This window comes from Scatophagus argus, chromosome 4 (assembly GCF_020382885.2).
Source record: "Scatophagus argus isolate fScaArg1 chromosome 4, fScaArg1.pri, whole genome shotgun sequence".
Classification (NCBI taxonomy): Eukaryota; Metazoa; Chordata; class Actinopteri; family Scatophagidae; genus Scatophagus; species Scatophagus argus.
In genome coordinates, this window is record NC_058496.1 from 13924047 (window position 1) to 13940809 (window position 16763).

Sequence of the window (16763 nt, forward strand, 5' to 3'; positions counted from 1 at the left end):
GGAAGAAGTTATCAAACTTTTACTTAAGTAAAGTAGTTACACTGCAGTGTAGAAATACTCAAGCAAAATCAAAATTGCAAAAATTATGATATAATATGAAATAAGTATTGGCAAAATGAATGTTGTGGATGGTAAAGATGCGACTAATTGCAACTACTCCTGGGTAGTTATAGCTCTTATAATAGAGCATGACTTATTTATTGATTAATTTGGTGTGTGTGTAGGACACGGGTGAAACAGAATCAGTGCATCAGGGAGCACAGAGTACGGGTGTATAACAAGCTAACAAGTATCAGTGTAACAGGAGAGAACCTGGAATGGCAGCTTGAACTGTGAACTTTAACAATACTAAGACACAAACACAGCACGTCTCAAAAAGTTCATCTGTACCACAAGGTGGAGCTGTTGCTGGAGTCTGAAGCATCCGAGAATCTGCTGCTCTCTTCATATCTGTACAACAGGGCTTCATGACAAGAATCAAGGAACCTAGCAGCTTCCCTTCATCCTAACATCATCACTCCCTCGTCGCTCTTCTCCTCTTTTCCCCCACTGCTCAGTTTCTCCCCGAGAGCCTCCATTCACCCAAAACCAGTGAAGGATAAGTAATGTTATTGTTCTCCAGCCTTTCTCTCAAAAGGGTGGATGCTCTTAAGTCTAGTGGGTGAATGGAGATCATTTTGTTGCAGCGGATCAAAAAGGACCTCAACGCTTTCAACAGTAGCTTTCGGCTGACTCTTCGTTTCATGAAAACGTCTTTTATTTACTGATTTTGATATAGAGAGGCTGCGCCGCTGTCCGTGGTGCTGAATTTGATTTTCTGATTGGAAGCTAAACTGATCTACACTTTTTACAGATATGTTTTCAGCTGTGCGGTGGTGTTTTCGACTCCTTTATTTCTTTTTAATTCCAGCTTGCGTGTAAAAACACTAGAAGCTCCACTAAGTCTTATTTTGTTTGGTTGGACTTTCCCCACAAATGAAAGTCTTCTTGATTTTAATCTCACTTGTATTTCAACAGCAGATGCGGTCCAACACCCTTTGAGACAATAACAATACATTCTGTAATAGCACTCGCTTCTTTAGTTCCAAATTGCGCAACCAAGCGAGTGTGTGAGAGGAGGGGGGTACTGTACGCCTTTCCTAATAACCAACAGCAGCTCTGAGGGGCGGTGTCCCACACACTGATAGAGGAGAGCTGGTGCGCACACAGGCTCCACTTTTACGCATCAGTTGTCCGTGTTGGAATCGATGCCGAAGTTACCACGGATTTGGAGCTAATATAGAAAATAACATCAGTATATTTATAGCATAATTCAGTTTTCAGCACCATCCTAAGTGAGGCAGGTATACACCGGCAGGATAGTGTGGTGCAAGTGGGCCCAGAAAAAGTTTCGGTCATGGGAGCGCATGGATGGAGCGCAGCGCGTCTTGGGTTTGTCGTTTGTGGATATTTAGCGTTTCTCTGCGGGGAAATCGTTCCACGGGCTGAGGCGGGTTGCAGGGAGAGAGAAAGCCCAAACTGCTGCAGCGGACGGAACAACGAATGTTTTGAGTACACTAGGAGAAAAACGGTGTGCTACTGTGATACCTACTGTCAGAAAACCGGGGACTGCTGCGAGGACTATCAACGTGTGTGCCAAGTATCCGGTGAGTTGCTTGTTCTATACCTGAATTTTAATAACTTCGGAAATTTTTGATGCTTTGAAAGCATTAAAAGCTCACAGTCTTGGGGGGAAATTAACGCTCGTGCTACATAGATTTCATGTGGATCCCATCTGTGAATCTGTTGAGTGATGAATGTTGTTCATTGTTGTTCAGTTGGAGGCGATGGCTGGCAGTGAGGTGACACGGAGACAGTGAGACATACTACACATAGCTGTCTGCCATTAAGGCTGTTTGTTTGAAGTGACCAGCCAGAGGTGGCCTTTAATAGGATGGACTTGGACTCTCCTGTGTTCATGGTGTATTTTATGTGGTCGACTCTTGCCATGAAGTGAGTGATTATAACAAAGTCACAAATCTGCATTTTACCTTCAACAAAAAAAAAGAGAATAGCTTGAATCACAACATCGAGGTTAATTGTTCACAGAACCCTTAAAATGTGGATGTGGGTAACCTCTTTCCCCATCATCCTGCCTGCTGCTATATATGGACAAATAAGGGAATGGACACCATGGGAACAGACTGCCAAAGATGGCCAGGATTACTCTCAGCAGAGCTGTGTCTGAGATGTGACAGAGGCAGCTCTTACAGTATGTTGAAACATCTCAAGTTCACAAGGAATGGTTATCTGTGTACAGATACACTCAGAGGGTGACCCTCGCCTTAAGTGCACACTAACAAGCACCTGCAGGGTCCTATGAGTCAAAGAGCACTTCAAATGGGGCAGTCATCCCTGTGTTTAGGCACATTTAGTGTATACACAGTGAACCTTTGTCTGCATCGGTACTGTGATGTGAACAGGGTGCCTCATCCAGACTTGATTTAATCGCTTAAAAATGCGCAGCTTATTAGACCTCACTGTTTATTGTAAAGATAGTTGAACCACCTGTTAATCACTGTTTACACTGCAGCATGCAGTACTGCAATTAGTTTAAAAAAAGTATTTGTGCACTTTACAACTGGCCTTTTGAAGCTTTAGTTATTTATGTTTTCAGTGTATTGAAAGATAGAATTTGGGATTCCGTTTGTATGTTGATGCAAATGTGTGATTTGTGATTTTTGGATCTTTAATTTATCTTAGAACCTGTATGAGACAAGTCATTGTGTCTGCTTTTATTTTTGTTACTGCAGACTTTCCTAATCAGTCTACAAGGTGAACTGCATAATGTTAAATGGTGGAAATGTTTGGACTTCTAGTAAATGGGCTAAAACATTTAAAAACACCAGTTTATTGCTGTAAATCTGTATATATATAAGAATTTTGCACTCTGAGTTTATTTGTGTTTTTGAATTCAACTGCCAAGCTGTCTTCATCGGCGTAACATTAGATGAATTGTGTGTGGAAATAGCAGCGAGGCAGTATGAAGTGACAAAGCCTGTACTCCTATGTTACTAAAGGCAGAGGATTGGCTACAGGCAGCTAAAACTTACTACACATAGGAAAAAAATTGCGGGCTCAAGTCTCAGTTTGTGTTTTATATCCACCAATCAGTCAGCGAGGCACACAGAGACAGCATTTATCATCCAATAGCCAGCTGAGTGTAGTCCAGGCTTCACTTGATCCATCTCATATGCCTGCCAAGATGAAACAGAATCAACAGAATAAGCACAGGAGAGAACCTCAGGTCAGTGTTGAGTCATCACTGTACTGTTCAACAGCAGCTGGTGCCTTAGAGACCAGCTAAAGGCAGCCATGTGCATCAGTTCACTCACGTGTCAGATGTGGATTTTTAGCTCTGTGGACTCTGACAGGTCAATCCTGATGGGACACAGTGGGACCAGAATCACACAAGGGTGAGATGCAGGTGTTAACGGGTGTCCAACCTGTGTTGCACTATGCAGTATATCTATGTATCAAGACACGACTGATGAATATTCATGTGAGAAGCCTAACAATTGGAAACATTTACTCTCACGGTTGTAAATTGTAAAACATATTTTGGGACTGTGCATTTGCATGACCTTTACATTCTGCATGGCTCAGTGAGCATTGAGTGATGCTGAGAAAAGCACCTTGACTTCCTCCTTCTGTAACCTGAGCATCACATATAAACACAACATGCAGCTTGTGGCTTGGCTCAGTTCCATCAAAACACCCTGATGTTTTCTCGCCCACATTACACTCTGACTTTATCTGATCCTGATCCTGCAGCTCTGTAACGCATCAAGGAGTCGGTCTGTGTACTGTCTGTCACAGTCTGTAATTAAGTCTGGCTGGCTGTAGCCTAGCAAAGAGCCCAGAGTGGGTGACATCAGAGGAGACCCAGAAAAAAAAAACTACAGGCTGTTTGCACCAAAGCTCTTTGTAGTGTCATACGATTCTCCCCTGAGATGTCATTTTAACGTAGTATTTGACAAGAATATGTGTTGGTTGTAAACAGTGTGGAGGATATTTCTGTGCACTTTATATTTATATTTCTCTGTAAAGAGCTGTGCAGCATTAACTTGAGTCAGTGGTGGAAAGTTTTAAGGAAAAAGAAACACTGCCTACAACACACACAGTACAAAAAGTAAAGTGTGTGCATGTACTGACTCATTTGCTGGCAAGAATTAATTCTTTCTGTTCCAGGCTGGCACAAAATGCCAATTACTAGGACATTTCTGGGGGGTTTCATCAAGCTTTCAAACCAGGAAAATATGGTGGCATAAATCAAAATCAGTGTCCAGATGATTTGGAAGGAGTTACTGAAGTGTGCTTAGTTTTAGATCCATGAGTTTGTTTAATACTTGAGATGAAAGAGGTGATTTACAGTAAGATGACACCATTTTTCATCTGAACATTAGTCTGATAGCAAAAAACTAAGCTCGCAGGTGTTTTTGGCTGACATGCCAAGACTAGCCATTTGTGCATTGCTCTCATACTTGCAGATAAATCTGACAAAGCTGGAAACTGAAACTTCTCACTTTTTATTTCCATTCCAGCCACAGAAACAATTTCAACTAAGCAATAACAATCATTCCTCTTTGGTGTCCCTTAGAAAGAGACCTTATTTTGAAATATAAGGGGAGAAATGCATCATGGGAGAGGCAATAGAGGATTCAATACATCAGAATTTAATGTAGGCTCAATTGTTGCCTCTTTGATAAGGCATATGAGACTTTATTTGGCTGGACAAACTTTAACTTACTTGCTATGCTATTATGACAGGGCACTAATGGTTGTTAAGAGACACATTGGATGTAACTGTGAAAAGCTCATGAGGAGGAGGCAGGATGTTTAGGAGAACCGCACACACCAACACACCTCACAAATGAATGATGCTGTGCAGTATGTACTGTGTTAGAAATCTGAAGGGGGAGTCGTCTCCTGTTGTAGGCGCGCCTTTGGTACATCACATAATTCCCATGTCAGCCCTACAGTAAGCTTCTAATTGCTCATTCCTCTTCATAGACTCTAGAGATGAAAATTGGCCCACAGGAGGATGGAAGGGGCAGTTCCTCTCCTCTTCTACTGTGGCGTCTGGTATTTCTCACTTCAACAGGAAGAAGTCTCTGCCTCAGATACACTAGAGGTTTGCTCATCATTCATCCGTCCCTCCTGCAGGCACTTCTGCTCCTCTTCCTCCCCTTCAGGGCGCTGTATGCTGTCATGCCATGATGTTTTCTTCTTTCCACCTAAGTTCACTCCCTCTTTTTCGTCCTTGCTTCCCACGCGTTCATTCTTTAACCTTTATTAGCAGTGGATGTTTTTGAAAGGGGCCAGCTGTTGTAGTTCTTGGGACAAACAGCTTTCCATCCGTGGCAGACGCTCCTCTTTGCAAGGTTGATGTTCCTCATCTGGTCTGTGATCAGAAGACTCAGTTGTTACATTCCAAGTTGAACTTGAATGGCGTTTACACTTTTAATAGGACAAATTTCTTCACTTGAAAGTAGCTGGACGCGGAAATGGATAATCCAGGCATTTGAATGTCGTCATATATTTCATGCTGTGGCAGAAAACTCACAAATTGAACCAAATGTATGACATTACAAGATATCATGAGTGATTAATGCCAACATTAATTAACTGATTAATGAGAATTTTTGAAATGAGACGGAATAACTCTGTAAACCGGTGTTAGGAAGTAGTTTGAAGCAGTGCTGTGTTAATGTACAGCCTCACAGAGCTGCTAGCCTGGCTGTAGTCTCCTAGTCTTGTTTTATTTTTCTTTGCACTTTGTTCTTTTTTTCATCTTGAACCTGAAGTCATCCAAGCAGTGCAAACTTCCACACTAGAGTTCTCACTTTGCTGTTGCTTATATTCTTCAGATGGTTGGATGCTTTTATTCCAAAACCCTGTGAATTACTCTGAAGTAAAGTTCACTTTGTCTTTGAAGGTAAACAGATGACAAAAACACATTTTCTGTTTTATTTCCCTTTCCGTCCTTGGTCTAGTTGGCATTCAGAGTTTCTGTGTCTCGTGTCATTAGTTATTATCATTACGCTGTAGTAAAATGTTGGCTGCCATGCAATACAAAAACACAGGTCCTTCAGTTTTTACAGAAAATCTATCTCAGCTGTGTTTGTAACGAATCCAGTTAATTACTTGGTTTTCTTGGCTCCTCTTTTCCAGTTGTCTACAGGAAACATTTAAGTGCTAACCTGTCATTAGAGCTCAGTGCTGTGTCCATCACCTCTATTAACAGGCTTATGGTTCTCTCTTGTGTTGCCAAACATTATAGGGCTTGTCTGATGGGACCAAGGCCCAGCTCTCTACATGGGAGGGAAGTTGGCTGAGGAGGTTTTTGGGTGCAATAGTCCTCCAGAGCAGCTGGACATCTGGGTCCTGTCAGAGGGGAGGTGGGGGGTGGATTGACGGGGGTGTGGAGACTGAAGAAGAGGACCAAAAAAAGCCGACAGATGGGAGAGAAAGAGCAAGGGAGAGTGTGGGACAAAGTGATAAAGGGAGAAGAAGATAAAGCAAATTGGGCGGGCAGGTCTGATAACTCTTTTGTCATGAAACCCTAAAGTGAAAGCAGAATTCAGGAAGAGTGGAGGAAAAATGCCAACCTGAAAAGCTACATAGCAGGCCATTATCTCACCGTAACAAGTGTGACTGTGTGAGTGTTTGACAAGTTGGAAGATAAAAGTGCTGATGCTGGATACACATTCAGTGGTTTGGTTCAGGCCGTGACGTTTGTCTGAAGCTCTGCCAGCTGGACACCTTTCAGTCCTGTTATCCTCAAGCATAGCTGCATTTTTAAACCTTTCAAAAACAGTGTAATGCATCCTCACAATAGATATCACGCTTTAAAGTTCCTGAGCGCTTCAGATCTTAATTATTATGCTTTGATCAGATGTAACTGTTTTCCTGTAACATCCATCCTGGGTGAGGGATCCCTCCTCTGTTGCTCACTCTGAGGTTTCTCCCATTTTTCCTTGTTAAAGGTTTTTCTGGGAGTTTTTCCTTAGTGAGGGTTGAAGGGCAGAGAATGTTGCTATGATGTTATGTAAAGCCCTTTGAGACAAACTGCTTGTAAAAATGAGCTATACAAATAAAGTTGTCTTTTCTTGTCTAACTGTCAGGGACCACAGGAACCATCAACTGTTTTTATTTCATTTCAAATGTTGTTGAAACCTTAACGGTTCATAAAAAATATGGAACTTCCACCTTAGTCCCACCCACTTCAAAGTGGTGAAAAAGCACAGAAGAAAAAAAAATACAGAAATCTGTCATCAAGTTGCCAAAAACTTAATTATCTTAATTTATTTGCTTACTTGTGTATGTAGGATGATTGAAAAAATGCATTTCCATTGCATTTAATTATCTCGTTTCTATAACTTAGAGCTCTCAAAGATTTGAGAAAACACATCTGAAGTCAGCGGCAGAAAAAAAAAATCACTGTCTCCCTTCAAACATAGAAGTCATCTTTGAGGGGAAACAGACTTTTAACTACTTAAAAACACTTTGTAAAAGTAGCAGCCAATTGAAAAAACAAAAGCTGAACATGCTGACAACAAGCGCCATTTGTTTCCTGTATTGGGGTCAGAGGTCAGGGGTGTTGGCTTGCTTTCCAACTGGGGACTTTCTCTTCAACAATAGGGACAGCAGTGGCTTTAAGCTGTGTGGGTCAGGCTGTGTCAGACTGTCAGTAGGGTTATCACTGTGGGTGGTGGGACTGTGACACTGGTGGTACCAGAAACAGAGCGGGGGACCACCACAGTTTGGTAATTGCCTTGTGACCTCTGGTGGCTTTGGGCCAGCAGGCTGAGACTTCCAGACAGGGCCTCAGTCCTGTGTGTATGTCCATGTCGATCAGAGGGGTAATAGTCCTGTTTCCCCACGGGTGCGGGAACTCACTGACCCTACGGGTTTCATTGCACACCCTCTGTAGTAAAGATCTCAACTGCCCTGCTGACTTGCGTTTTCCCACTACGAGAAGGAAAAACAGCAACATGAAACTGCCAATGTGAACGTCAGAGGATGTAGAGGAGGGAAGGAAAGGCAAGGAGACATGAGTAAGGATAAGAAGAGGTGGAGGAGGCGAGAGTAGGGAAGCAGATATGGTTGTGGTGTCTGATTGGCCCACGCCCATTCAGTGTTCTCTCAAGAAAATTCATGTCACTCTACAGGTTTACACAAGCTAATGTGTATGACTGTGTGTTTTAGGGTGATGAGTGAGGGTGGAACAAGCCCAAGTGGGTGGGTTTAATCTGACAGAAATTGTGTTGGATGTGTGTGTGTGTGTATGTGGTGATCTGGGAAAAGCGAGTGTCAGGTGGGCAGCACTAATGTGCAGGAATGCAGAGATTCCACAGTGGCTTTGTGGATCGGCTGTGTCACTGAGACAGCCGCCTCCCCCCTCTCCAAAACCCCAACAGGACCATGGGAATGAACCGAACAAGGCGGCACCTTGAAAGCTCTCTCTCTCTCTTTCTCCTGTTCACACACACACACTTATTCACTTGCAGCATTGTACTGTGGGGTGAGTCTGGTAGATTAGATGGCAAAGGAGGATTAGATTCAGTTATGGTATATTTATCCTCTCCCTCTCTGTAATTTCACCAAGAACATCTAAGAGCTTCACGCTGTGTGCACCTGCTCTCATTATATTAAACATAAGCTTCTGTTTATAAAGTAGCTCCACACCGAGATCAAGCTTGTTGTACAAAGTATTTTGGATTAAACATATGTGTTTGCATTTACTAATTTGTGCGTGAGTGTTTGAGTGTCTTTCTCCTAATTTGTTTATGTGTTTATGGAGTAGGCACTTCCTCTCTAAAACAAAGCTGTTAAATGTCTGCCGCTATTAAATTTCTGTGTTGGACAAGGCTTGATTACCGCTGGAGACTCTTGACTTTGATCAGAGCAGCCATCTAACTAATACAGCTTCCTCAACCTGATGTAATTGGCTAAATCGGCCTACAGAACGGGAAGCTTGATTGCCGCTGTCGCTGTGTTTATGTGGCGTACTGTGTTTGTGTGTGTGTGTTTAAGTGTGGAGCAGAGCGAAACCAGAGGGAACAGGATGCAAAATTAGCCCTTTATTTAAATAGCCCCTACTTTGACTGGAGTTGCAGACTTCCTGTGTCTGGGGTTTGGCTGATCTGACATTAGTAGATGGTAATGACCCAGTCACTCGTTTGCCACCCACCTACCTGAGCAAATGCTCGGCTCAGTATTATGCAACTCTGTGTCTGGCTGTGTGTTGCAGCTCACACTTTCAACCAACCATGCAGTTGGGCTTGACAGTGATGGGGGACATTTACAGCTACGTTTTGTGCAAAGATCAATTAATTTGTCAAAATTTATTGTGATAGCACCACTGGCGATTGCTTGGGTCACATAAAGATATTTTTGTTTCTCCATTGACCTCAGGCCATCTCACTTTCCCATAAGTAAATCTCTGTACGTGACCCTAAGAAAACCTAAAGCAACCTTAATCCATGAGGCTCCTGATGCTGTTTTTTCCCCATTCATATTTTATTTCATTTTCATCTTTGGGCATAATGTTTGCATTTATGTAAAATCCTCAGCTGATCTCAGTCTCCCTCCTCCCCCTAGCAGCCATTGACTGTGTGGTGGGATCATGGGGCCCCTGGTCATCATGCACATCTCCATGTGGAGTTGGCAGCACAGAAAGGAGTCGTCAAGTATCTGTACCCCCTAGAAACGGAGGCACACCCTGTCCTGACCTCAAACAGCGTCGAGGATGCTTTGGAAACAACGCCATATGCAACACTGCAAAAGGTGAGAACCTTTTCTGCATGCCCCCACATGTTTGCGTGCATGCTCTGAACTCTGTTACATATTACTTTGGTGTTTTCTGTTCTCTGGGGTACCTCTTGTTAACACTTTTACTACTAAGTAGCATATCTGGTCTGAAGCCGGTCATCTCCAGCTGCACTTTTTCAAAAAAGCTTTTTTTTTTTTTATCGCTTTCCACATTATAAAACACCAGATAACCACTATTCCAAGTAAAAGATTTCCATTGAAAACGCAGCCACTGTACTTCACACCACTTTGATACATTGAGTCCTATTGACTCAGCGGGATCAGCTGCTACGGATGAAATGTGGGATGTGTTTGTACACTGACTTTTCTGTAATTAAAACAAAGACTCAACAAGAGCTTATCTGACATAATTATTGCTTTTTTTATTCACACCTTTTCATCCTCACTCCTGACCTGCAGAGGTGGCAAAGATCCTGCCTGATTCTTTCAAGAGGAACTTCAAGGACCCTTGGAGGCGACCACACATGCTGATGAAGGAGGAGAAGGCCAGGTAAGGCCACTATTATCCCACTGCAAACAAACACACAGGACTGCTCGCGGGTGACCCAGCCAGCCCTTGCTGTTTTTGGTCTGCAGCACCGGATTTCACGTGCAGTCGATGCAGCGAGGGGGGTAATTTGAGCTGAAATGTGTGGAGGGTACGATGCTCATATGTCCTGTACAGTGACTGAGATTTTATAGCAACTGAAGACTTTCATAAATTAACCAAGCAAACAAAAAAACACTGTCTGTGCATTCTGACTTTAATTCATCAGCTCAACATTTCAATTTGTTATTCATATCCTATCTTATTTATGACAATAACTATAACCAACCATACACTTTCTTTGCCATCATTTTATACAAGAACACTTTCAGATGTTAGCTTGCTCATCCTTTGTTCCACTTCCAAGTTTCAAGGCTGCATTTCAACTTTAAGCTGAAATTTACTCACTTCTACATAGTTTCAAAGGTCACTGTAAGATCAGCTTAGTCCTTGTAAAGAATAGAAAGTACAGACCGCAGCCAAGGTTGTCATAGCACCCAGCGCCTTGAAATTGTTTTGACTGTTTAACATGAATGCTGTCATTGAATATTTGCATCACGAGCTGACCTTTACTGATAAGGCAGTCATAATCCATGTAGAAGGTAAAGCCTCCCTGCACAGATGTCATCTTTGATCTGATCTGACTGCAGATGTTTTCAGAGCTGGAAAAGTCAGAGACCAGGGAATAACATCATGGCTGGTTTCCTGACAGCCCACAGCCTTTCACAGTGATTAAAATGAACATCTGATACTTTTGTTTTGACTTAAATATGAAGCATCGGGGGATTGAAGGCATATTTCTTATAAATGTGAGCAATTCAGCACGGACAACACAGGGTTAGGGTGGCTTCACACAGACATCTGGTGCCCTGATATGTCCCTGGTGTTGAGCCGGGACATGAAGAGTTAAAATGACATGAAACGATGATCACAGTTTTCTTTGGATTTGTGACATAATTTGAATGAGTAGCAGGCTACGCAGTTCGTACTTACTACCAACACAGAGCTGTCCTAGCATTTTTTATTGGACAGCATTTTTATTGGGATGAACAGAGAAAAAGTAAAGAAACCAGCCTTCAGACATAGCAAGTGTGCATGAACTAAACGTGTTAAGATATCATACTACATTAAATTGTTGATGTGTACTTTTTTCACTTTTCACTTTTATTAGCTTAAGAAAAAGATTTTTCCAATGTTAGTAGTGGACAAAGTCTTGAAGAATCATTCTGGAAAAAAAAAGGTGAAGCTTCATGTTTACTTTGACAAACCGCCCTGCTGAGGATGCTGTTTTGTCACAGCTGACTGAATCAGAGACAAAATAAATAGTGCAAAAGTTCAAAGTGCCTGGCAGAGAACACAGTGAGCAGAAAAACAAGGCTTCATTATTGTTTCCAGTACACAGAGAGAGCTGTGTTGATATTAGGATACTGCAGGTGACATTGCTGGATCACCTTCAAATGGAGCAAATCTCTCATCAGGCCTTGGCTTGTCTTTTGTCTGGTTAGAGCTGTGATCAAGCAAGGCTTGCTGGGTTGAATTGCCATTTGGCTTTCATCAATCAAGCCATGTTGGATTGCTTTTTAGGGAAGAGGAGAATTTTGTTCTGAGTGTTTAAACCTGTCTTGTCTGTCTGTGACTTCATCTGGATAATTTCCACTTCCCTGTTTTTTTGTTGATGTTGTAGTGGCATATTTGAGTGAATGATTACAGTCGATTGCTCACTCCAAAGAATCAGATGTTGAGCTCTTGACTACAGAGTTGTGTGAACAGCACCAGGTTTAGTTTTCACAGGATTATTGGATTTTAGAGCCCAAAAACATGTGATTTGATTTAAGTGAAGAGTTATTTTTCACATTTTTCCTTTCTCCCTGCCTTTGCTTTGTACTTGCAGTTACTGTGTGTACCTGCGGGTGAAACAGGCCAGTGCAGCATGTAAACTCAAACTGTGGAGTGCCCATCTGGTGCGAGAGAGGCTGGTCTGTGCAGAGTGTCAGAGTGATGCCATGTCGAAGTCGGACCGCTGTGGAGGAGACGGCCTGGAGAGCACCAGGTGAACTGTGTAGTCAAAACTAAAGCTATGGGTGTCCCAGTACCTCACCTGCTAGATTCCAACCCAGGCCCCAGGCCACTAATTGTGTCATGTCTGATATACGGTCTTTGTCTTCCTAGAACGTTCTGGGCTGCAGCTTCAGTCCCGGGCTGTCATGGTTCTTGGGTGCGAGAGTCGTCTTCTGAGGGGTGCCGGTGTCCTCCATACTCCGTGCTCTTTGTGTGAGTCGACACGCAAACTCCAGAGCTCCGTATGCAAGGACAAGAGTTCCTTCAACACCTCCTGCTAACTGTGGAGAGCCTTGCCAGCCAAACCAGACCCCTCCGATCCAGATTACTGGAAGGGTAACTCAAGGAGATCATCATCATCCTGCCACTTTTTCCTTTCACCTCATGTTCTGTACTGTATACACGATTGCTAAGCACACAGAAATTCTTGCATTTAATTTCAGATTTTACAGCCACGTTATGTACTCATTCTCCTCCAAAGCACAGCAACATCTATATGTCTTTTTACCTCTGAATCTTTGCTATCTACCTCCATCAATGCAAGTGCATTTGTTAATGCATAATGTATAAATATATAAATATATTATTTTGCTTTATACATTTTCTACTTTTGATTGTTTATGTGTTATGTATATGTGTCTACATAGCTACACTTATCTGTATCCAGCAGTTTAAACACCAAACAGAAGTTGCTGCACCCGGTTTATGCACCAATCCAAAGGGACCTACGTCACCTGCTGGTTGGAGATGCTAAAAACTGGTCCATCCAAACTGTATCCAATGCTAGAATCCTTCAGTCTATATATCTGTGTTTTACAGTTTTGTCCCTTTTATTAATTCTTTTCAACAAAAACATTTATACCAGCAAGTTGAATATCAGGTATCGATTCTCAGGTGCTGAGATTTGTGTCTTTGTCTCCCATCAAGCTTCCGTTTTCATGTCTGCCTCTCCTGATGGACAGTGACTGATGCTTTCACTGTTTCAGCAACTCATAGCTGAAATCAGTCCATGTTTTTAGACCTAATATTGTTGGAGAGGAAAAAGAGCCATTTAAGAGAATTCCACTGTGGTTCTCTTGGTCCTCTGTGTCCTGGACTGAAAGTTTTGTTTCATAACTATGTTTTCTCTCATTCCCTGCTTTGCTTAGAAATCCTATTACCTGAACAAGGGAGTTTTATCTGCAAAGTGTTGCCCAATATAACTACAGTAATCCCCACAGCTCCTGCACATGCAGTTTTTTATTCCCTCTCTGCCATGTTGCCTCTACGGACTTGTTGTCATCTTTAAGAGAAACTGTAGATTAACCACAACGTTGACTTCTTGAATTTAAAAACAGGAGTCAGACTACTCGTGTCTGCTTGATTTGAGAGGAGGACAACTGTAGTCTCAGTAAAGGGCTTTTCTCTCCGGAAAGCTGTGACTTTTTCTTCCTCTCACATGTCTGTGTTTGTGTGTTTATTTATTATAAAAACAAGTGAGGAATTTATTAGTGCAGCACAGCATACTCTGTACACTGTCCATTAGTCAAAATAAACAACTATATTATCATTTCTCCCCCTCTTGTCATATTTTCTAACATGGGTGTTCAGATTAAGCAACACTTGGCAGAGTTAGACCACCATTAACATTTCTGACTTCTCTCCTCTACAATTACTACTATGAGCTCAGTTAAGTATATCCCTTAGCCTGACCGGTGTTTACATGCATAAGTTGAACATACATAACTCATCATCAAAATATTTTTGCTGCATTCCTGCCATTCTTTCCCTTAAACGGGATGACGACAAGCAAATTAACCACTACTGTGTATAATCATGTTTTTGCACCACAGTCTCCTACAGTTTGGGCTTTGTTTTGTGTGATGTAACTGCCTGAGATGATGTGTGGACAGGCTAATCATGAGACCTGAAACAACTTACATCATTTGAAAAGACAGCTGTCACTCACATTTTTTTGTTTCCACTGCAGCTGTGGACAGATGAGATAGCAGACTTGGAAGCCAGTTTGCTTCCTCTCTCATGTGATACATGGACAACTGAAGTGAACATGGAGGAGGGGATGTCTGAATCTCTGACCCTGAAAGTTGTTTATAAAGCCATAGCTCCTTGCCCTTGCTGACAGTTTTAAACCACAGTGTCAGGACCTTCTAATGTTTTCCATATCTTGATTTGTGCGAAACTCACTGATGTATCCACAGTATTGCTTATTAGTCAGGCTATTCACTGTTCATTATAGCCCTTCATTACAAGCAGAGGTGTAAGCAAGAAGGTAGAGGGACTCAGCAAAGCAAAGGTGAGGTGAAGCGCGGGATTTCAGAATGTAAACGTTAGATATGTTGAGGTGAGAAAAATATTCAAGGGTGCTCACTTCCCTTTATAAATGAGCAGTATTTTTGTCTGTAAAATTGAAAATGAACATTGAAGGACTTGACTTTTGTGACACGACAACAAAAGGTCTAACAAGTCAGTATGTCCCACATTAGTCCCCTGAGAGAAATCCATACTCCTGGCTACTTCGATGTGTTTCAGCTCAGAGGCCCTTGACCTTAACCTCCTCCATTAATCTCTGCAGCCACCCTCTCCCCTTTCACTGCACTCCTCCCTCCCTACCTCTCGCCAGTTCCCTACCAAACTGCCCTCTGTCAGCACAACTCTTTATTTTCTCTTACTACAACAGTGGCAATAGAGTGCTGTCAGCCTGACAGTCCATCCCCTCTGAAACAGGCTTTACCCCCCTGGCTGCCCTGCCCCTGCTGCTAACCCGCTTTCCAAAGGGCAGGAAGGCCCATCTCTGGCCCAGTGCCTGATGGACTCCGACAGCAGTGTGTTCTGGGATTACGCCTGCTGAAAAGGGGGGCATTCCAGCACCAGCAGCCTTTGTCACAGCACGGCCACTGTTTGCTTTTGACAAGACAGCTGTTCAAAGCACTCTCGGCCCCCACGGATGGCATGAAGGGAAAGAACCCAGGGGTGACTTCCGTTTAATGGTGGTGTCGATGCCACCTGCAGTTGCTTTTGCACCATATTTGTGTCCAATGTAGCACCAGGCTGTGCATCTCAAAGAATCACATTATTTTTACAGGATAACATTTGAGTCAAAAGCAAGTAAAACATTTATATCCTGCATTTAACAAAATATTCCCTCCAACTAGGTGTATCTCTTTTCCTTGAACCAAAAAATGGTAACTGCTCAAGCAAGTTAAAATTGATTTATCAAATTGTCTACTGGAATATCCTTGACTTCTCCCTTCCTTTCCTACTGTGTAGATGATGCTGCAGTTACCTGGCACTCCATGTTTCAACTCATTTATCTTGTTTACTTATTGTTTGTGTGTGTACACCACTCAACAGGAGTGCAAAGGAGGAGTCACATTTCCTGTGTTCTGGCGTGGGGTTGGAATTAGGAATTATCTGCCCTTTACATCCTTTCGGCACCGTTACCATCTGTGGCCCCCCATCCACAACTCAAACACATCCCAGTGCATTCATGTACTGATGGTTAATGTACTCATCCCTACTTCAAACGTGTTTATTGGACATTCTAAGAAATATTTTTTATTATTATTTTGCAGCAAACATCACAGCACTTGAGAGTTTGGTTCTGCAGTGGCTGGCCAAGCAGCAATAGATAGAATAAAATTTGTACTAACACTTCAGAATTTGCAATAAAAAGTTTCTAGTTCAGACATGCAGGGGGCCTCCCTCAGCTTGGGCCCCTGTGTTGTTGGTAGACCCCCTTTTCCCCTTTGTGTCGCCCCAGTGTTGTTTATATGTGTGTTTTTGGGAAGTGTGTACTGTAATTAGCAAGTCATCCTAATGAGGGTTTCTGTAGGAGCAGCTGGTCCAACACAGAGGAATGATAATGAATAGACTCCTCAACACGAGGACCTGAACTGAACACAGCATCACAGCTGGAACACGATAGATCCAGTGTAGTAAGCACACGCATTTATATTATGATGATATTTTAAAAAACAAAATAAAAACAAAAAAAACCCCACAATCACTAATGTCTTGTTTTTAAGGACAGTGCACAGTGCTTTAGTGTATTGTAAATGCAGTAAAAAAAAAGAACTATTCAACTTAAACTTTTGCACTTCATAATTTTGGTCTCTTTTGATTCCACATGTGAATGTACGACTTGAGTTTTGATAGAGGGTTTATGTAGACTATTTCCAGCAGCAATAAGTGTACTTGGATTATAGTATGTATTGTATATCGCAGTATATCGTAGTGCATAACAAATGAAAACAAACGAATGATAAACAGTGGTATCTTCCTGCACGAGCTCATGCAAATTCTC

The 16763-nt window shown here is 42.3% G+C and overlaps 1 protein-coding gene across 2 annotated transcripts; it reads left to right on the forward strand.

The window, feature by feature from the left end:
* Positions 1-1159: 1159 nt before the first annotated feature.
* Positions 1160-16534, forward strand: si:dkey-178e17.3 (somatomedin-B and thrombospondin type-1 domain-containing protein). 2 transcript variants are annotated; one of them, XM_046387985.1, is made up of 5 exons: positions 1160-1646; positions 9646-9831; positions 10276-10366; positions 12294-12452; positions 12572-16534. In XM_046387985.1, exons 1-5 carry the CDS (start codon positions 1397-1399, stop codon positions 12675-12677), a joined length of 792 nt encoding a protein of 263 aa, XP_046243941.1. In that variant the 5' UTR covers positions 1160-1396; the 3' UTR covers positions 12678-16534. The 2 variants fall into 2 exon arrangements, with proteins under 2 accessions (XP_046243941.1, XP_046243942.1); XM_046387986.1 differs by having other exon boundaries at positions 9649-9831.
* The last annotated feature ends 229 nt before the right edge of the window (positions 16535-16763 follow it).

What these genes read in the sequence shown, in the direction of transcription:
- si:dkey-178e17.3 (XM_046387985.1), top strand. Translation starts at nt 1,397, where the DNA reads ATGGGAGCGCATGGATGGAGCGCAGCGCGTCTTGGGTTTGTCGTTTGT. An exon ending in CATATGCAACACTGCAAAAG is followed by an intron (nt 9,832 to 10,275) that starts GTGAGAACCTTT and finishes CCTGACCTGCAG; the next exon opens with AGGTGGCAAAGATCCTGCCT. An exon ending in ATGAAGGAGGAGAAGGCCAG is followed by an intron (nt 10,367 to 12,293) that starts GTAAGGCCACTA and finishes TTGTACTTGCAG; the next exon opens with TTACTGTGTGTACCTGCGGG.